Source organism: Sinocyclocheilus grahami, unplaced genomic scaffold (genome assembly GCF_001515645.1).
Source record: "Sinocyclocheilus grahami isolate Dianchi unplaced genomic scaffold, SAMN03320097.WGS_v1.1 scaffold17.1, whole genome shotgun sequence".
Lineage (NCBI taxonomy): Eukaryota > Metazoa > Chordata > Actinopteri > Cypriniformes > Cyprinidae > Sinocyclocheilus > Sinocyclocheilus grahami.
Window position 1 is genome coordinate 1,567,888 of NW_015505196.1, and position 22,364 is coordinate 1,590,251.

Here is a 22,364-nt window from a genome sequence, read left to right on the forward strand (position 1 = left end):
ACATCACAACCCGTTGCCCCCCAGACTAGCCATACCAGGCATTAAGCTGTGGATTAATTTTTGGGGTGGATATGAGGACTTGAGAAAATCAGCTTTCCTGAGTGTGGCGGAGTGTGTGTTTTTGTTTATATGTGCAGACACACTGCATCTCCTCTGCAGAAGTCTGAGTGAAGACTCTCTCACTCACTTATGTACACCAAAACAAAAACACACTCTTACACAGTCTTACAACCAGCCTTTCATGACTGCTGCTGCACACATGTGGATTAGAATGTTAACATTATTGGGATGCTGCAGGGCTTTATCCTCAGACCTCTGTGACTTTCTGTGGACTCCAGACCTCTCCCTCCCATTTTTATGCTGGTTCTTCTGTATGCTGTGCCCAGTACGGCCCACTGTAGTTCATCCAGCATCCCACTCCTCCTCCAAGGCCTGAGGGCAAGTCATATTTTCTGCAGTCACTGGCTCAACCCATGACCACCTGTCAGGGATCAAACACACCTTTGTATATCTGTTCCACTCTGCCGGGCTGTCAGCATTACTGACTGCATGCGACTAGCGTGTGCCTAGAACATTTAGATAGGCAGGCAGAAAAATTCTAGACAAATTAATGTGAACACCTGGGACATAGTCAATATTTCCTAATTAAGTCGTTTTACCATAATTTGCTCTTAAAGGGTTAGTTCATCCGCAATTATATGAAGCTACGAGAATACTTTTTGTGCGCAAAAAAAAAAAAAAAAACAACACTTTATTCAACAATTCATTGATGGTGCCATTTTGGAGAATATCCGCTGGACGTAAACGTATGCTGTTCTGTGTCAGCTGCGTCACACGGATACGCTGTTTCCGTTCAGATCAAATCACAACATGATGCCGAGGAGATTAATTGTTGAATAAAGTCTTTTTTTTTCTTTTGCGCACAAAAAGTATTCTCGTATCTTCGTATAATTGCAGATGGACCACTGATGTCACATGGATTATTTTACAGATCTCCTTGCTACGTTTCTGGATTTGGGAACATTTCAGTTGCGTTGCTGTCACTGCAGGGTCAGACAGCTCTCAGATTCCATCAAAAATATCTTAATTTGTGTTCCGAAGATGAACGAAGGTCTTACGGGGTTGAAACGACATGAGGGTGAGTAATTAATGACAGAATTGCCATTTTTGGGTGAACTAACCCTTTAATACAGCTTCCAACCATCTTAGAATAGATTCATACACATTTTGACTAGTCTCCAATTCAATGTTGTCTATAAGAACATCTGCCAGTTGCTTCAGAGATGTTGAAGGAGGGAGTCTGCTTCTTACTCCTCTCTCTAAAACTGCCTACAGTAGTTTGATAATATTCGAGGGGAGTTGTCTGGACAGGGCAGAGGGTGAAGTTCATTTTGGTGCTCCAGCCATCCAGGTTTTATGATCGTGACTCCCATCGTTTTTCGATTTTAGCATTGGCGTCTGCGATGAAAGTTTTAGCAATGTAGCTCTGTGATGTTCTCTGTGTTTTTTTTGTTGTTTTTTTTTAAACAGGATCTTCAGAGTGGATACTGAGGTTTGCTGGCAGCAGTAGTTCTGTGTTGTTTGTACACAATCCTTCTTGGTGTTTGACAGTCCTTGTCATTGTCTTTCGGTTTTTGTAATTCATTCTTCTTTCCTCCATTCGTCTTGCCATGCTTTATGCATGCAGCTTTATGTATAAATGTATTATTTTTGTGCTGTAAATTGAGCGTGTACTGTAAATACTGGGCGTTGTTAGGCAAGACGCAAAGCGGAGTGCCTGCAACCCCTTCAGCCGTGACTTATTCACAAAACAGCAAGGCCTCGAGTACCTTATAGCTTTTATAAAATGGTTACCACAATAAAAAATATGAAAACCAAACATTTATGTATTGATAGGTTACTTTTTTGAAGTAAGTTCTTTAAATGCTGTCCTTCTGCTAAAAGATAGTTCCTGACAGCAACAGTAAACCGCAAGAGAATGTTCCAATGTAACATGCCTCATCTTATAGAGCTAAGATAAAAACAGAGAATAAGAATTTACTGTCATTTATTTTTTTAACACCATATATGATATTTTCGCACATACATACATCTGCTTATCTCTCAGCATGAGAAAACTTTTGAAGGGGGAAGGGCGTGGTCTCAAAATTAAAAATGAATGATGCAACACAACATCACCAGGGGTCACTCATACTTCATTAAATAAATAACACACAGTTCGTTTTGCTGAAATACATAAACAGCTTTGACACTATATTATTGATTGTCTATGTTGCTAAGGGTCTTGCACAGTGATACACAGAACCATTGGGTGAAGCGGTCGTAGCTGTGTTTTATCGTGAATATAAAACACTGCTGACCAATCAGAATCCAGGACTGGAACGAACCGTTTTATAAAGTGAATTATAATATTATAATAATTTATTAAAATAAAAGTAATTAGGTACATTTTTTAATTTACTTGAAAATCCTGATACTGATTTTTTTTAGGATAGAGAAAATTATATTAATCAAAATCCTTGTCTCAACACTTCAAACATTATCTAAGGGGTTTTAGGTATTTGATCTGAAGTAAAAGTAATGAACAACAAATCTGAGTGTAAGAACTAGGGATTTGATTTCTCTAGTGACTGAAGTTTTATTCATTTTGTGATTTGTCATTTGGCGAAAAAGCTTATGAAAAATCAAAGCTGGGCAAATGCATACAAAAAAAAGCAATGCAGAAAGTAATATTCTTCATATCTTCTGTAATACAGTCTGAGTACTAGGAGACATTACTCATTACATGCCAGTCTCTGAGGGGAATTAAGAGGGATAGTTGAACAGCAGGATGCAAAGACAGTGTGCTAGAGTTCAGTTCTGAAAGAGAAATTCATGTACTTCCAGTGTTTTTATTTCACACCATACCACCAAAAAAACTAAACTCCCACCGACTCACATTTTACTCTGACCTGCATATCTGTGCTCCCATTCTCACTCTCTTTGTCTCTCTCACAGGAAGGGCCTAACATACCCAGGCCTGTTTGATGCGTAGTGCAAACCACAACAGAGATTTGTTGCCTTCCATTCCACGCGTGTAGTCACAAACAGATCTTTTTAACTCTGTCTGGTGTACCAGGCAGTCCTAAGTCCCCCGTATGCTGTTTATCTTCCCCTTCAATTCTCTGCGAAAAGTCCCCCTACAGTACATAACATCTGCCTAAAGCAGTTAACAAGCCAAAGTTAAGCTGACGTGTCTCTCCTCGTGCACTCAAGCCTCTCGCGTGGGCTAAGACTCTTCCGTCAGAGCCGTGTTGCTAGAGGGGTGACGTCTCCTCTGCCAATTTGCTAACTTTACTTCTGAAGGAGCAGGCTGAGGCATTTTTATGAGGATGAAAAAGAAGCATAGGAGGGGAAGACAAAATGTATCCGTTCAGTCTCCACGCACCCTTTTTGTTCTCCGTGAGACATCTGCGCTGAAAGAGAGATGCGTAAAACTTTGCGACGTGACAGGTACGTAATGAGCCTCTCCTGCGAGCCGCCCTCGACCGTGGAACAGAATCCTTCTGGCTTTCGAAATCCCCCATCCTTTTATTTTAATACTTTATTACCTCTTGCCTCGACTGCTGGCTGAGCAACCTAGACTGGCGCATTCGCATGTGTGAAGCGTACGCAGCCTTAATATAGATCTTACCGCCTGTTACAAGATGAAAGCGGGCCCTCTACCTGGATCACAGCTCATTTGTGCAATGACTGATCCGCTGAGAAGTCAGAGCTTTCTTCCCTGACTTCTCTCTGATTGATTGAGAGAAGAAGAAAGAGAAGTAAACCCAACGTATTGGCGTTAATGGAAGCACGGCGAATGATTCACCTCGCTACCTTGCGACATGCGTTAGCTGTTGGGTTAAATTACATTATAACCCCAGTCTGTGAATCTATCCCAACCTAAAGGGAACTCGGAGCTGAAGTTGAATCGTTGTCCTCACATCGCCCCCTTCTGGCCAGGATGAGAAGTCACAGTCAATGGCAGGAGAGGATAACAGCAGGATCCTATTTCCATATATTACAGACCTTATTGGCCCTTTATTCATTAGAGATGGCTTTCTATAATGGGGTCGCATTGTCCCCAATCTTCCGCCTTTCTCTGAGGAGGAAGTTAATAATGGATTCATGGTGTACATATGCTTTAATAGTGATTCACAGCCTTGCCTTTCACACATATGCCCTTGCTTGGCGTGTACGACACCTTGAACTCACAAAAATGTGCAAATGTATGACGTTTTCTCTCCAGGTGTAATGGGATTCCTGGAAAGTATGATAGATGACAATAGACTCAATCCTTTCTCCGCCTTACCGTCTCTGTCTCTTTCTGTGTCTCTCTCACTTTATGCATACTCTGACCTTGACTTCAAGGAAGTACATTGGAAATGATTTCCCACTACAAATCTCTTCTAAGTCCCCCACAGTTTCGCGTGACTTTAACCATTTAATATGCAGTTGCACAATAGGACTCAGAAAGAGATGATTATGCCGGAACTCGCTCCCCTCCCACCCACCATTCAAGCAAGATTGGACATTTCCAAATGGAGGTCTTTTCTACTGAGAATGGAAATCTTCCTGCTGAATTTGCCAGGGACGGGAGTAAATAGTGGATTTATATTTATGGAAATCACAGGGACAGCGGGGATGATGGGAGAGAAAGAGAAAAGAAAAGCCGATGAGCTCTTCAGCCTGTGTCCTCCTTGCTCCACAAAGACATTTAAGCTTCATAAATGTTGTATTTGGAGAAAACTTAATTGGATTTATGTTGCTCAGGCCTTGAATGCAAATTGTGATTGGCATCTGTGTGGCTGGCACTTTTTCCATGATTAAAAAGGAAGGGAAAACAAGGAAAACAAATGCTTTGAATTAGGAATGGGTCATGAAGGTTGGCTAGATTTTCTCATATGTTTTAAGTGTTTTTTTTGTTTGTTTTTTGTTTTTTTACCATTAGATATTTTCAGTGGTAGTGTTTTAATTAGCGTGCTGACAGCTGGCTGTGTCCCAAATGAATCCCCTGTAAATTACTTTAGTGCTACAGCCATACACATTTAAAGGAGACATATTATGCCCCCTTTTACAATATATAATATAAGTCTCTGGTGTCCCCAGAATGTGTCTGTGAAGTTTCAGCTCAAAATACCCCACAGATCATTTATTATATAATTTTGAAAATGCCTATTTGAGTGGAAGCAAATGGAGGGGGGGACAATCCAACGCTCTCCATTGACTTTCTATTGCAGGAAGCTGCCTCCTTGTCATTTCTGACTTATGACAAAAAACAGAGCAATGCCTAAAAGCTGCTATGTGACATGGTGTACAGTAAACAAGCTAAAAAAAACAGAACTACGTTTTTATAAGCTGTCGACCCAAAAAACGAGCGTTTAGGACACAAAAGTATAGCGCAACATGTCATATTACTCTGAGAACTGCACCCACTGGTGGGAAACGTAATCGGCGACAAGAGCGTTTATTATTTTTAACCATGTCAAATGATTATTTCACCACCCTATGTGAATCTGAGAGGAGGAGATATATACGTAAAGAAACTAATTTTTATTGGTCTATGTCAGTGCCCCTTTTCCTAACCTTCCTTTTGTTTGAGAAATGATCCAACTAAACTGGCCCAACGTGACATACCCCGACATCTACAACTATTTGTGTCCTAAACGCTCGTTTTGTTTTTTGGGGGGTCGACAGCTTATAAAAACATAGTTTTAACGTAGTTCTGGGGTTTTTAGCTTGTTTACGGTTTTGTCACATAGCAGTTTTTAGGCATTGCTCTTTTTTTGTTATAAGAAATGACAAGGAGGCAGCTTCCCGCAATAGAAAGTCAATGGAGAACGTTGGATCCCCCCCGGTGTGGGCGTGGCCTAAATGCGCTCTGTCTGTATAGAGCTGTGCCATTACTGCTCGTACCTGCTAAAAAACATCTGTTTTGGTTATGATTATAATGTTTATCACTCTGAAATCATGTGTTTTAAACAGTAGTAGTTTAAACTTCTGATATACGGTTTTCTGAGTGCAGAAAGCAGCTGTCACAGCATGTGAGTACTAAACTAAGTTCTCATTCACACACAAGTTCACGTTAAAAACACACATGAGTTACAAAAAACAGTCGGTTATGTCTGTGAAGGTAAACAGCTGGGAAATAAATTGCATGTTTATATTAGATCTGTGTGGCAGGCAGCAGCAGCAATATACAGTAAATAAATCAATAAATCCACTGCTCTCTTGTCTCCTCTGAGGCTGGGACTCTAAATAATGTTCTGTGCTCGTCTGTGCAGCCAAAGACAGAACAGTTAGCATGTTTTGCTCAAACTTTCGCCATGGCATTAGAGCTGGTACACTGTTGTCGCTTGCAAAATGACGGGGCCGTGGGTGGAAACCTACAGATTAAGGGGCGGTAATATTATAATGAGATCCCTTTGCAACACCACTAGGGGAGCAAAATCAGATACGCTCGTTTTTTCAGACGCTTGCAGACAAAGGCTTACTAAAACAAAGTTACTGGGTTAATCTTTTTCACGTTTACTTGGTTGGTAGATACACCGGAGACCTGATTATAGCACTTAAAACCTGGAAAAGTCAGATTTTCATGATATGTCATGAAACAAACAAATATTTTAGGAAGTTTGCTTTAGTTTCTTGAGCTTTGCCTTTTTTAAGATGCTATGTGGAGTTAAAATCAACCTGAATTTTAAAAATGCATCTTGAGTGAGTATTAAAGAAGATTAATTTGTATGAAAGGCTTACCAAGGCTGCATTTATTTGATCAAAAATACAATTAAAACAAAGCAAAATGTAAAACATTTTAGCTGTTTTCTGTGTGAATATATTTTAACATGTAATTTATTCCTGTGATGGCAAAGCTGAAGCCTTCAGTGTCACATGATCCTGCAGAAATCATTATAATATGCTGATTTCCTGCTAAAGAAACATTTCTTATTATGATCGATGTTGAAAACAGTTGTGCCGTTTAATATTGTTCTGGGAACTGTGATAATTTTTTTTTTTTTCAGGATTTTTTGATGATTAGAAAGTTTAAAAAAGCAGCATTTTTTAAGTCTTTTAAGTCTTTAATGTTATTTTTAAACAATTTAATATATCCTTGCTAAATAAAATAATTTCTTAAAAAAGCACAAAACTTTTGAAAGCTAGTGTATTTTTATAAAATATAATTTGTATTATAAATGTAGCTAATATAATATTTCACATTCAGTTGAGTGATAAATGTCTTCAGTTGAGTTTGCTATGAAAATAAACATTATTTATTTCGGATGTGTTATCTTATGTAACCCTCATCAGGGCCAAAAACGACCTTAATTAAAACTAACCGTTCAGTTGAATAAACTGTTATATATATAATTATACAGTATATAAAATCCAGGCCTGGTAAAATAAATAAATAAAATCCAGGCCTGGTCCTCTCTCGTCTTTCACTGTCGTAGCTCCTCCTTTTATCCTTCCGGAGCTCCTCTGTGAGACTCGAGACCGGTGAGTGGTGCAGGTGTCGCTCATTATCAATTACTCCACCGGCCTCGCTCCGTTCCCACGGCTCTCGGGCCCCGCCCCCACTCGTCACATATATGTAAATAATAAATATATTTAAAGTCGCTTTGGATAAAAGCGTCTGCTAAATGATTAAATGCAAATGTAAATGTATTAATATTAACTTCTATATGTGCTAATACACTTTAACATTTAAAGTGTGAATGAGCATTAATGCGTTGTGAATAAATATTTATAAACAATGTACATTAGTGTATGTAGAAATTAGTAATATAATTGATTGATTAATCTAGATTATTAAATGCTGTAAACATTGTTGTTCATTGTTAGTCCATGATACCGAATGCACTAATGTTAACAAACTAAAGCTTATAGTAAAGTTTTTCCAAAAATACGTTGTTTTGCACGCCCATACTCTGAATGTATGTCAGGAGAGACAGGGATCAATGCCAGCTGCTCTTAGGGGCTTTCTCTGAAGGGCTGTCTCCAACCAGCCTAAACAAATGATTATTTATATTAGAATGAGCACAAAGCAAACAGACCCTTTAACTTAGAGCCCATCCACAGAGGACAGACACGTGGAGCTACACAGACTGATAGCACATTTAGCTAGAATACAATTCACAAACTATGTCTCTTCCTCTCTCTAGTTCTCTCAGAATAATGACCATGAATCAAGGGAGCAAACATCATTGTGACTCTATATGTAAATACCTCTCTCTCCCCTGAGGTCTGTTTCCAGAGATTATGGTATTTGATTGAGGAATAACACAAATGAATAGTCTAAAAAGAGCCATATTGTCACAAGACACTTGCTCTAAAAATGGCAATTGTGACAGAGTTTACAGAATCACCTGCACCAATTACCCCTTAGTGTTGCTTTTTATTAGCCCCAGTGGAATCAGCAGACCACCAAGAGGGCTTGTCAACACGGGGCATGCATGTCCTCAGGGAGTCATTCTCTCTGTGTGTGTGTGTGTGCTTGTATATTTAGGTCGCTGTACTGAATGGTAATAGAAATGAGAGCAGTATTAGAGTGGCCAGTGTGCGAGAAGGTGATGAATGCTAATGAGTGTGAAACAGGGCTGAGAGGTCGAGACCCCACTGAGTCCCTCAAGACCCCGAGAGAAAAGCTGCCCCAGAGAGTGTCCTACATACAGACGGAAAGAAGAGTGCGTGTGTTTGTGTGTGTGCTTGTTTCGCACCTAATGTTTAGAGAATGGGCGACAGCAATTCCCCGTCTTCACTCAAAGCGTTCTATAATCACGCTCCAACTCCACTCTGGGTTTTCCATTTCTCGTTTGCATTTGTTTGTTGGGTTTTTCTTCCATATCTGGCTGCCAGATTCTAGATTTTTCTTCTAGATTTGTATGATTTTATGAGTATTTTTGAATAGAATATTGTATTACGCTAACTTAACACGATAAAGTATTAAGCATTAAAAGGTATCATTGTTTTGGTCCGAACCAGCCGATTTTTCTTAATTTCTTGACACATCTTTTTACTCTTTTTAAATTCTACAATACATTATTACTTTCAGTCATGAATTTTCAGAAAAAAAAGAAGCTGTTGTTTTTATCTTTCTGATTGTGATTCTGAAGTGTCATTTTTGGTAAAGTTTGATTCGTTTTTTTGTTTTTCTGATTAAACTTGTCATTTCCATCTTTCTTCCACACTGCTAATAGTCTTAAAACACTGCTGCCTTACAGTCTGTTAACACATTGTGCCTGTGTAGCAGAGTGAGAACATTCTGACTTTCCGTATTAAATTCCCTCCTCGCTCCAGGCAAAATCACACAGATCCCCTCCATGTTCGTTTTCACTTCACGTCACCACACAGGAAGGTTTCATCTTGTTAGATTTATACTTAGCTAGGGGGTCTACATCCAGGAGGGCATCCCCTATTTCTCTCTCTCTCTCTCTCTCTCTCTCGCTCTTTTATCTTCCTCTCTCTTCTTCTGTAGTAAGGTATTTGACCTGGTGGTATGCTCCAGTGGTCCAGAACACTCCTGATGAGAGGTTTCTCTGCTTCCTTCACCTGCCTTTCCGTCACTCTCCCCTCAGACCGAGGCCTAAATAGCCAATCAATACGGCCACCACAGCTGTTCCTACATCCTTATGTTTACCTCGCATGGCAGCCTCACCACGCAAGCGGCCCCTGAAGTAATCAGCTCCCTCCTCTCTGTGTCTGAATAAGAGACCGAACGTTGAAAAACAGACACATCCTAAATGGACCGTGTCATTGTGCATGCATGAACGCACTGGGAGACGAGAGCGAGCAAATACAATCAAGAGCCCTAGCTGTGGCTAGAGCCGTCAAAGAAACTTGTCAAGTCGTCAAAGCCCCCCGGAGCCTGTTGATCGGTCGCTCCAATCATCCCCATCGCTGATTCTTGCCTCTCCTGATGTCTAAGTGATTCTATTTCTTTCCACCTGAGTCTCCTAGCTGGGTGTCCATCTGATCAAATAAACCAATCGACGCACCCCATAGCCAATGAGCTGGCTAAGCACCCACACAGACCATCATCTGCAAGAGCCAAGACACAAACGTCCATTCCAGTATGGCATGTTCCACAACGCCACAAAATCTGCTGGAGCTGCTGTTACTGGCGGTGGAAGGGAAAAAAAGCAACATGGTCATTTCTCCAGTGGAGTGCTTGTTCCTCCATTAGCTGCCTTAATTGAGTAGACTGTTATATTTCAGGACCTTATTAAATCGGAAGCAGGCCAGAGAGTATTACGTGAGAGAAAATTGATTTTGGCGCCGTGCTGCTCATCTACTTTGGCCGTCTGTACACAAACCCATTCCTCCAATTATTGTTTATGGCTTGCCTCTTTGTCTTTGCTCTCTTGCTCATTCTCGTTCATTCTCCTCTCCGCTTTCTGCTTTTAGCCATCCATAATATTTTGGCTCTGCTTAGTTTAGATCACACAGAACCCAGCACTTTGCACTTTTCATCCTTGTTAAATGCTGACCATGAGGTTTCCACCAGATACTCTGCACTTGGTGGTCACATTATTATTTCATTTTAATTGGAGAAAAAATCTGCCTGATATATCAGTATGTATTTGTAGGTCAATCCATCTGTTGTTTTATTGTTTAGTCTCTGATGAAAGATGATATTAAGACTTCATATCAAATCCTTCCTTTTATTTATTTTTTTAACTCCTCCTACAGATTCAATATATTCTTCAAAGAATTTTACTCAGATGATCAGAGTTGGAAAAAAATATAGCTTTTTTTAATATTTGAAATTGTTCCATAGAGATGGTTTCATGAAGTGAATAGTGAAGATGCCAATCTGACTGTTTTTGGCAATGGTTTGGTATATTGAAACATGACCCAGTAAAATCATTTCTTTGATGGATTAAGGGAGTAATTTTGGCACAGCAACTCAAAAGTTTTGGGTTAGTAATTAAAGAAATTAATACTTTTATTCATCAAGGATGCATTAAATTGATCAACACAACAGTGAAGGCATTGTATTTGATACAAAAATATTTCTATTTCAAATAAATGCTGTTGTTTTGAACTTTATAATCATTATATAATCCTGAATGTATCATGGTTTCCACAAAAAATATTAAGCTTTCAACATAATAATTAATGTTTCTTCAGCTGCAATATTAGATTTATTTCTGAAGGATCATGTGGCACTGTAAACTGGAGTAATGGCTGCTGAAATTTCAGCTTTGACATAATGAAAATAAATCATATTTTTAAATATATTAATATAGAAAAGAGATCACTAAAATTGTAATAATTTTATTACTGTATAGTCATTATATAATCCTGAATGTATCATGGTTTCCACAAAAATATTAAGCTTTCAACATAATAATGAATGTTTCTTCATCAGCAATATTAGATTTATTTCTAAATGATCACATGACACCGAAAACTGGAGTAATGGCTGCTGAAAATTCGGCTTTGACGTAATGAAAATAAATAATATTTTAAAATATTAATATAGAAAAGAGTTCACTAAAATTGTAATCAAATTTTATTTCTGTATTTTTAATCAAGTAAATAAAGCCTTGCATAAGAGACTTCAAAAACTCCCAAACTTTTCAACAGTAGTCTATGTAGGTCTATTTTTGGTAATAGTTTTGCCTAAATCCGTGAGACTAGTCTTTTTAGATTTCTTGGGGCACATTGATTCAAATGATACCCGTTATTCCTACATCATCTAAATTAGGCTTGTCTATGCTTTTTTAGTTTATACAAACAATTCAAAGAGGACAATTGGAGTCACGCCTCTTAGTAAACACAGTTGTCAATTTCACTGACTTTGTAAAGGCCACCCATGATGAATAAATGAGGCCTGTCACCCGCACCACTACCACCAATGACGGATGAAATGTCTGCCCATAGATCATCTCAGCTTTACCCCCCATGCTCAAAATACTGAATAAATAAATCCACCACAAATCCTCTCTCAACCCAGGGCTCTCTGTTGTCTGTGCAGTGTGCAAGTGCAGTATATGCATAACCATAATCCCAAAACATGCTGTCATTCCAGCCCTTGCATTACCATATTTCATCCCACATGCTCTATTAAAAGATTGCACTACTTACACCAACAGACACTTTGTACCGCTTCATGTCTGCTTTAGCCAAGTCTCGGGATTCAAACGCCACTGAACAACTGGAGAGATCCATTAAATCCATCAGTATCCCCTCTCAAACCCCATTGGCAGGCTTAAGCCCTGTAAGTACATGTGATATAATGACTGAAATGCAAGTTTTGGAAGCACAGTAAGCATTAATGAAAATAGCACAATGAGGATAACAGCAACTCATCTGCATGTTTGGTTGACATCTGCTTAACTGCAATCCTCTCTCACTTTGATCTGCCTTGAATTGACCACTAAATCTCACTTTTCACATAAGTGATTTTGACTGGACAGTGAGCCTGATCGTGTCTGTGAGCAGAATTCAGCTTCCAGTTTATGTCTGATTCTACCATCAGGGACTGTTTGCAGATGTAGATTATGATTCAGCTTTCAAAACACAGAAGCCTGGGGAGATGCATGAAAGTAAAATGAGCTTATTGATATATGCTATGATGGTTCCATGTGTAATATTCTCTGCTTCTGTACAGTGATGTGCAGGAGGGATACCCACTGGATCCTGTCACAATACACACAAACCGTCTGACAACTGACATATTGTAACATTAGTACAGTCTATCTATCTATCTATATATATATATACTGTATATATATATATATATATTAATATAAATGTTGTCTTTTTTAATATATTTTAAAATGTAATTTATTTCTGTGGTGGCAAAGCTATCTATCGGTCATCTCTGTAAGGTCTATAAACCTTCAAACTTCAAGGATTAAACAACATTTTTCAAGGTTTGACAAGTTTTGCTGATTAAAAATAGTTATATGAGTTGCTTTGAATTCTATTTATTTTAATTCTACTCCTTTACATTCAAATGGCAATTCCACAACCTGTTTGCTACCTCAATTCAAATTCAGTTCAAATTCAACTGAATTATGGTTTTAATTGGAAATCAATGACAAGTAAACAGATGTTGCCAAGATGAGGCTGACATAAAATATAACCAAGTGGAATATGAGAGTTTTTACACTATTTATGACCATGTAAGCAGCGTTATTCTGGCACAGACTCTCTGTCTGTGCACTGTTGGTTTTGTGTTTGAAGTTGCACAACGTATTGTGAGTCATGTACATATGATAAACATTGACCCGCTGACTAGTCAACTACTTTCCTGTACCAGTTTGCTGATAATAGTAGTCATGCAAGCCCTAGAGTATCCACCTACTCATCAATATAGATTATTGATTTATTCAATATAACCCAAAGCCATTTGCAAGTGAGAAATAATATAACACAAGTGATTCATCATAAGAATTTTATTAAATACATTTATATTAAGTGACTGTTCCATCCTGAGTTTCTCCAGGGGTTATTTGACCTTAATTTGTGGTCTTTCCTGCAGACTGTCCTTCAGGTTCTATTAAGACTTTGTCTAAAAAATGCAGTATGAATTCTAAGAAATGGCTGAGCATGTTGGTCTTTCTGCTTCCCGCAGGTCTCCTGTGATGGCCGGAGGCTTGTTTGCTGTAAACCGACAGTGGTTCTGGGAACTGGGAGGATATGACACAGGCCTTGAGATCTGGGGTGGTGAGCAGTTCGAAATATCCTTCAAGGTGAGTTAAAGCATCTGGGTCGATTGCGCTATGCAATTCGCAAATAATACATCAATTCTCACAGACCTTACAAAGGCTTCTTCCTGTTGTTGGCCTTTTAGACCAAAATAATCAAACAGAGCACAAGAAGACCCATTAAAATGGATTTCAAGACACACCAATAGCTCCTGATCCATTGCAAATAAAATCCATTGATAACTATACCAGATTCCTTTTCTCACACTTAATGTGAAGCGCTCTGTCTGTCTGTCTAGACAATCTTTTCTCATTCTTTTCAACATTAAAGCCCGAATGAGATTGGACGGCAAAGGTTATTTTCTTCAATGTGTTACTAAGCGAAGCCTCAAAGCCAAAAGCGCACTAGTCGGCCAAAATAAGGCGGTGAAGATAGCGGAGCTGTGAGTCTGTGCGTGTGTGTTTTTGTGTTTAGACTGACTAGACTGCTGAAACTAATTAGATTGTGTGATCTAGTGATTGGCCGTGGCTCTGAAGTGATTCGGTTTTGATTAGCGGGGCCAAAACTGGCGCAGATGGATGTGAGGAAGTGTTCTATTTATCAGTTCTGACATACCTGCCACCCCACTCTTTTTCATTAGACTCTCACTTGTGTTGGCACTGAACTTTGTTATTGGAACACCATCCTCTACGCCTCTCTAGTAACTATGGCAACTGCAAAAATAGTTTAGAGGCTAAACCGGCTGTTTGACATGTTTTTTTATTGTTATCTACTTTTATGCACAGTATTTGCCTGTTTCTATGTGTCATAAAGTTGTACCGTTCACATTTGACCTTGAAATATGGTCGTAAAATACTAATTTTAAAACTACGGTATACTTCGGTCTCCATTCGGATCCGACATGCAACTACAAACTGAAATAAAAGCCGCGGCTGATTGGGCCTGGCGTCATCCCATTGATTGGTTGCCTGCCACGCTCCGTCCAAGTTTCATCCATCTGTTTGATGTAGGCAGCTTTCTAAATGCAATTCAAGTCATCTTAATATCTAAAGTCCTGCCATCGCTGCCTCCCTTCACGCTTTATCATAAAAGAGGCTGTGAATTTTTTTTTAAAATTATTCCTAAAACTTAATTTGTTACATGGCTTCCTCGTTTATCCTCAAATGATGGATCGGCAGGGGCTTTTTCTTGCTCGCTTTGTAGCACTGATGTTTCGAACTATTCTCTCCCTATAACGATGGGGTCCGTGAAGTTAGCTTGACCGCTAACCTTCCGCCTGGCAGGAGAGATAGGTCTGTGCGGTTTGATATCTGCAGACAGCTCTCTCGAGCCCAGCGGGTGACCGAGGAAGAGAGAAACCATCAGACTCAACTCGTCCAAGTAGAAGCCCCCCTCCCCCCTGCCTTCTCACCTCCCTCTGTGTGTCAGTGGCCCTGGCAAGTCCACACTCCACCATGCCTGAGCCAATACTCGATACAGACAGGCACATCAAAGCCTTGGCCTTAGTAGAACAGAAAGAGCGAGATGGGAAGGGAAGCATATTGAGCGCCCCGCTTTCTTTATCTCTCTTTTCTTGTGGTTTAAAGAGGAAAAGTAGAGACACAAGTATGAGGCAGTTGGAAAACTGTAGTTCTTTCCTTCAGCGGATGCCAGTCGATCCGTAATTGGAGCCCACAGCGAGGACGTTGCTTGTTGCTGGTATGATGTGGAAGCGTAGCAATATTTCTAGCTAGTCTGTCCACATATTCCCACTGAGACCTTCTCAGACTGCCTGTGCAGGAGCTCACAAGGATGTGATGCATGAGGCTTTTTGAGCTTTTTCAACTGTCTGAGAGAATGAAGGATGGAGACAACTCTGCATGTACTGTGATGTAGTATAAATGTTTCAGAATGTGTGTGCGTATGTGGTTTTTCAGGTGTGGATGTGCGGAGGCGGCATGTATGATGTACCTTGTTCGAGGGTGGGCCACATCTACAGGAAGTACGTCCCCTACAAGGTGCCTTCAGGGACCAGCCTGGCAAGAGTGAGTAGAACTTCCACTATCCTTCCAAATGAGAAAGGATAGAGTGTTTCTCTACAGTGGCCCAATTCTGCTAGTTTATAGTGCTCTAGATTCACAATGTTCCTGAGAAGATCTTATTCATATTCTGCACACATGATAAGAGACAAATAGTACGGAGAGTACGGGTAGCACTCAGCTCTTGACAGTGTACATATATACAGTGCCGTGAAAAGGTTTTTGCCCCCTTCCTGATTTTTTTATTTTTTATTATTTGCATATTTGTCACACTTAAAAGATTCAGATCATCAAACTAATTTTTATATTACACAGAGATAATTTAAGTAAGTACAAAATTAAGTTTTTAAATGATGATTTCCTTTATTAAGGGAAAAAAAGCTGTCCAAACCTACCTGGCCCTACGTGAAAAATTAATTGCCCCCTCCTGATAAATCATTAAAGAACTGTGATTAACCACATTATTTTAGAAAGCTGAGTTAAATTTCACTATCCACACCCAGGTCTGATTACTGCCAGACCTGTTGAATCAAGAAATAACTTAAATAGAACCTGTCTGACAAAGTGAAGCATGCTTAAATAGCAACACATCATGCCGTGATCTAAAGAAATTCAAGAACAGATGAGAAACAAAATAGTTGACATGTATCAGTCTGGAAAGGGTTATGAAGCCATTTCTAAGGCTTTGGGACTCCAGCGAACCACGGACAGAGCCATTATCCCCAAATGGAGAAAACTTGGAACAGTGGCGAACCTTCCTAGGAGTGGCCGGCCTACCAAAATTACTCCAAGAGAGCCACGACGACTCATCCAAGAGGTCATAAAAGAACCCAGAACAACATCTAAAGAACTGCACTTGCCTCAATTAAGGTCAGTGTTCCTGATTCAACAATAATAAAGAGACTGGGCAAAAACAGCATCCATGGGAGAGTTTCAAGGCAAAAGCCATTGCTGGCCAAAAAGAACACAAAGGCTTGTCTCACATTTGCCAAAAATATCTTGATTATCGCCAAGACTTTTGACCAAATATTCTGTAGACTGATGTGACAAAAGTTGAACTTTTTGGAAGGTGTGTGTCCCGTTATATCTGGCATAAAACCAACACAGCATTTCATAAAAAGAACATCATACCAACAGTCAAACATGGTGGTGGTAGTGTGATGGTCTGGGGCTGCTTTGTAGCTTCAGAACCTGGACGACTTGCCATAATTGATGGAACCATGAATTCTGCACTCTATCAGAAAATCCTGAAGGAGAATGTCCGGCCGTCAGTTTGTGACCTCAAGCTCAAGCGCACGTGGGTTATGCAGCAGGACAATGATCCCAAACACACCAGCAAGTCCACCTCTGAATGTCTCAAGAAAAACAAAATTAAGGTTTTGGAGTGGCCAATCAAAATCCGGACTTTAATCCGACTGAGATGCTGTGGCATGACCTTAAACCGTCCATTCATGCTAAAAAAAAACTCCAATGTGGCTGAATTAAAACAATTCTGCAAAGAAGAGTGGGCCAAAATTCCTCCACAGCGATGTGAAAGACTCATTGCCAGTTATTGATTGCAGTTGTTGCTGCAAAGGGTAGCACAACCAGTTATTAGATTTAGGGGGCAATTAGTTTTTCACGTAGTGCCAGTCAGGTTTGGACAGCTTTTTTCCCTTTCCCTTAATAATTGAATTAATCATTTCAAAACTGCATTTTGTATTTACTTTGGTTATCTTTGTGTAATATTAAAATGTGTTTGATGATCTGAATCATCTGAAGTGTGACAAATGTGCAAAAAAACAAAAACAGGAACAAAAACTTTCACACCACTGTATATACTCTTTACAGTTTTCTATATTTCTGCATAAATGTGACCCAAAACATCATCAGATTTTCTCACAAGTCCTGAAAGTAGACAAAGAGAACCCAAACAAACAAATGATACAAAAATATTTTCTTTGTAATTTATTTATAGAGAAAAATTATCCATTGTTACATATCTGTGAGTGGCAGAAGTATGTGAATCTTTGATTTTGGTATCTGTTGTGGCCCTATTTTGCAGAAATAACTGCAGCTAAATGTTTATTGTAACTGCTGATCAGTCCTGTACAACATTTTCTAGGAGTCTTATCCCATTCCTCAGTACAAATCCGCTTCAACTCTGTGATATTGGTGGATTTCCTTCTTTGAATTGCTTGCTTCAGGTCCTTCCACAACATTTAAATTGGATTCAGGTCTGTACTTTGCCTTGGCCATTCCAAAACATTAACTTTGTTCTTCTTTAACCATTCTTTGGTAAAACGAATTGTAGGCTTAGGGTTGTTGTCTTGTATGACCCATTTTCTCTTGAGACTCAGTTCACATACAGATGAACTGACATTTTCCTTTAGAATTTGCTGGTATAATTCAGATTTCATTGTTCCATCAATGACAGCAAGCCATCCTGACCAAGATACAGCAAAACAGGCCCAAACCATGATACTACTACTGCCATGTTTCATTAATGGGTTTCTTTGCTGGAATGCAGTGTGTTATTTTCTCCAAACATAACACTTCTCATTTAAAACAAAAAGTTATATTTTGGTCTCATCTGTCCACAAAACCCTTCTCCAGTAGCACTCTGGCTTGTCTAGGGCTGGACCAGAATATTAGATTATTCAAATATTCGTTCAGTGGGTTGGCATTCGATTTTCAATTTTTAGATTCGAATATTCTTTCTTTTTTTTTTGAACACCTGGCATCCCCCGTGAAACGGTTCTCATTCGCGCTTGAATATGAATCGCCCATGAGTGAACGTCATGAACATCATTATTCAGTTTATCTGGAAGAGAAGACAAAAATGCAGAAAACCTCAGCTGTGTGCAGGGAGCACTTTAAATTGAGTGAGGACAAGACAAAGGCAGTGTGCCAAATATGCAATTTGAAACTGGCCTACCACAACAGCACATCAAGTTTGAAAAATCTGTAAAAGTTCTGTAAGTAGTACGCCTATAGTATATTGTTGGAGTAAAAAAACGAGCTGCTTTTCAGTAATTTTACACATGATAAAAATGTGCACTTAATTTGCTTGGAAAATACTTGCGAATACGGCAGTCATAAAAAAACGTACAGTAGCCCAGCCTAATAATAATTTGTCTATATTAAAAGTATTGCTCTTCACAGACCTTTGTGTTTTGTATCACTAGTGCAGTGTCCGTTCTCTGAGCATATAAGCCCTGCCCGTGTGAGGTGCACCGCTTCCGGTGTTCTGACGATTTGTGCTATCCGCTCAGATTGTGCTACCTCCCATTAAAAAGATAGGTAGCAAAAATCGATAGCGAAAAATGCTACCTATCAGATTCTGCTACCAGCATCTTATTCATGTGGTTTGAGGCTTTTTTTAATGTCCATACCTACCCATCCATACCTACCCTTACCCTAAACTTACCCTTAAAACAATGCAAATATATTTTTGGTAGCACAATCTGATAGGTAGCATCAGGGCCGGATTTACCTCTTTTCGTGACATAGGCAAAACAAATTTTTGGGGCCCCCTTCCCTATTAATATAATAGGCCTAATATTACCACCCAAGCAAACAAAAATATTTCTTAATCAGTGAAACCGTTACAGTGTTTTCTATCACAATAAGCGCTTGCGTTCAGTCAATAAAAATCGAATGTAGTTCTTAATTTGTTTGAGAACTGAGAAAGACCATTCCATTATTAGGTGTGGCGACGTAGCCACATGACCACTTTGGGAGTGCATTATTTCTCTAATAATTTTAACAGCCTGTGGAGTCACAATCACACATCAATTGTTCAGATGATTTGTTTCAAGACATTTGACATGTTTCTGTCCTGAAATCTCGTGTGTGTTGAACTAGCTAATTATTAATGCACCTCATCCCAAACCTTCCGTTGCAAATTCCAAACCATCATTTTAGAGCTAATAACACAGGCTTGGGCTATTGATATGCAGGCTAACGCAGTTATTAGAGAGAGAGCGCGAAAGAGAGAGAGGGAGAGGGAGAAATGCATGTGCGTCTCTTAGCAGTGTTCAGCAGCAGCGTCTACTAATAGCGAATCTTCAATTTGAACTGCTTCAAGAACTTTTCTACTGAGAAATGTCATGTAGCTTTTCAGCTGCGCAACTATTTTATTGATAAATTTGCGGGGCAGCACTGATGACAAGTTTCTGTTTGTGTCTCCGCGTGTGTGCGCGAGTGCGTGTCCGTACTGTGCGTGCGTCTGTGAGAGAGAACGGGAGAAAGAAAGTGTGATTTCCGTATATAAAATGGTGGAAGACATGGAAATGGTTTGTCATTTTTACCCTATTGTTTGTTATATTTATTTGCTCAATGTCTTCTGGGGTTTTAGTTCTTTTACTGTTGTAGATATCCCATAGTATAACAAAAATATTATATATCTCTTAGTTGTGTTTGGGCCCCCTCTGGACGAGCAAGCATAGGCACGTGCCTAGAATGCCTATGCGTAAATCCGGCCCTGGGTAGCATGTTTCGTCGGTACACCCGGCTCGCACTGTTCTGTAGGTTATTAAAAGTTTATTCATTCTGAACGTGTTGCGTGTCCATATTGCACCAAAATGCGACACTGCACTCCCTTGGGTCCGCAGCAACACACCTGCCACGCGTGAAGTCGACTGGATGAACGGTTCTCGACATAATAAAAATGCAAACAGACAGACAGACACACAGAGATTCCTGCCTTTATTAGAGAGAAGAATATGTTCAGCCCCCTCCCTCCGAAGCTTCGAATATTCGGTGTTGATTACTACAGAAGCTTCGAAGCTCAAAAAATGGTATTCGGACCAGCCCTAGGCTTGTCCACATGATTTTTAACAAACTGCAGATGGGCAAAAAATTTTGTTTTGGAGAGCAGTAGCTTTCTTCTTACAACTCTGCCATGCACACCATGGTTGTTCCGTGTTCAGTGGTGGACTCATGAACATTAACATTAGCCAATGTGAGAAAGGCCATCAGTTGCTTAGAAGTTACACTGGTGTCCTTTGCGGCCTTGTGGACTATTACAAGTCTTGCTTTTGGAGTGATCTTTGTTGGTCGACCATCTGTCTGTCTGTGAATTTGTGGAGTTTAAACTCTTTAGAAATGGTTTTGTAACATTTTCCAGCCTGATGAGCAACAACAACTCTTTTTCTGAGGTCCTCAGAGATCTCCTTTGTTTGTGCCATGATTCACTTCCACAAACATGATCAGACTTTAATAGATCCCTGTTCTTTATATAAAACAGGGCTGGCACTGGCACCTGATAGTCATTCCACGGAATGAAAACACCTCTGAACAGATGGACTCTAATTTTAACCTTCAAATTAACAGCTAATGCTAGAGATTCACATACTTTTGCAATGCACAGATATGTAGCACTGTTCAAATGAAAATCACATATTTCCCTCAATTCATCTCATAGAACCTGAAGCGAGTGGCAGAGACATGGATGGATGAGTACACAGAGTACATCTATCAGCGCCGGCCCGAGTACCGCCACCTCTCCACCGGTGACCTGACCGCTCAGAAAGAGCTCCGCAAACACCTCAAATGTAAAGACTTCAAATGGTATATGAACACTGTGGCCTGGGACCTGCCCAAATATTACCCACCTGTGGAGCCACTGCCAGCTGCCTGGGGAGAGGTGGGTGATCAAAGACCCTGTTAAAATGTGCACATGCATGCCTGGATTGAGCAAAATGCAGAATTTAATAACAGGCTTTCAATCATTCTATTCATGATTTGGAATTTGAATTGGATTAGCTACATAAAGATGCTAAAATGGAACTTGAAAGGGAATGAATGTAAGTGGCTGTGAATTTTAAAGAAATCAGTACAGTTACACAACAGAGCAATTTGAATAAAACAAATTTTTGTGTATATAGTAATAGTGGTGTATATGAAGGACGGATGGACGGACGGACGGACGGATAGATAGATAGATAGATAGATAGATAGATAGATAGATAGATAGATAGAGCGAACAGTAAATATTCTGGTCTGATCTGTACAGTTTTGACACACTGCTGCCTTTTTTGTTACACCTCGTTTCTCTTTGTTCACCCATTAGTGGGTGCATAACTTTTCCCCGCTTGCTTGGTTTGAGTTACGCACTAAAAAGGACAGTCGTGAATACATATTAGGTGAGACAGAGCATAGATGCCAGTACAGGTATAGGCATGTGTGTGTGCATATGACATAGAGTTTGTGGAAATGTTCATTGATTTATGAGAAGCACTGCCTGGTGAGATATAACATATTTTTCACCAAAGACAAGCAGGCGGCCGATCCTCACCTAAACCTGCGCTGTCTAATATACAGCGACATCACATCATAACCATTGTTTGCATCACTGCTTCCTAATCCATAAATAAACAGAAGATGCGTAATACATTTATTACTCAAGCTGATACGGGAAGACAGGCTATTCAGGTCATTCATTATCATCTGGGTTTCCTGTGCCAGAACAGCGGTTCTCGGGAACACGTGTGGAGAGACGGGCCTGCCATTTCTCTCCATCTGCAGTTCTGCCATGTCTGTTATAGTGGGGGGTATTTAATATGCATGGACTGATTCCCATCTTGTGCATTTTGATGGGCCTTTTTAATCACTGCTGAATGGTGAACCTTACAGACATCATGCCTTAATGAATCCCCCCGGGGAACACCATCTCCTCTTTTTTCA

The 22,364-nt window shown here is 39.7% G+C and overlaps 1 protein-coding gene across 1 annotated transcript in view; it reads left to right on the forward strand.

Annotated features, from left to right (window-relative positions):
* The window catches only part of LOC107550768 (polypeptide N-acetylgalactosaminyltransferase-like 6), a 39,058-nt gene that overhangs the window by 10,007 nt on the left and 6,687 nt on the right, over positions 1 to 22,364 (forward strand). Inside the window, exons 3-5 of the mRNA XM_016232145.1 lie at positions 13,604 to 13,721; positions 15,594 to 15,701; positions 21,103 to 21,324. Coding sequence (XP_016087631.1) covers positions 13,604 to 13,721; positions 15,594 to 15,701; positions 21,103 to 21,324 — 448 coding nt within the window. The remainder of the gene's footprint in view (positions 1 to 13,603; positions 13,722 to 15,593; positions 15,702 to 21,102; positions 21,325 to 22,364) is intronic.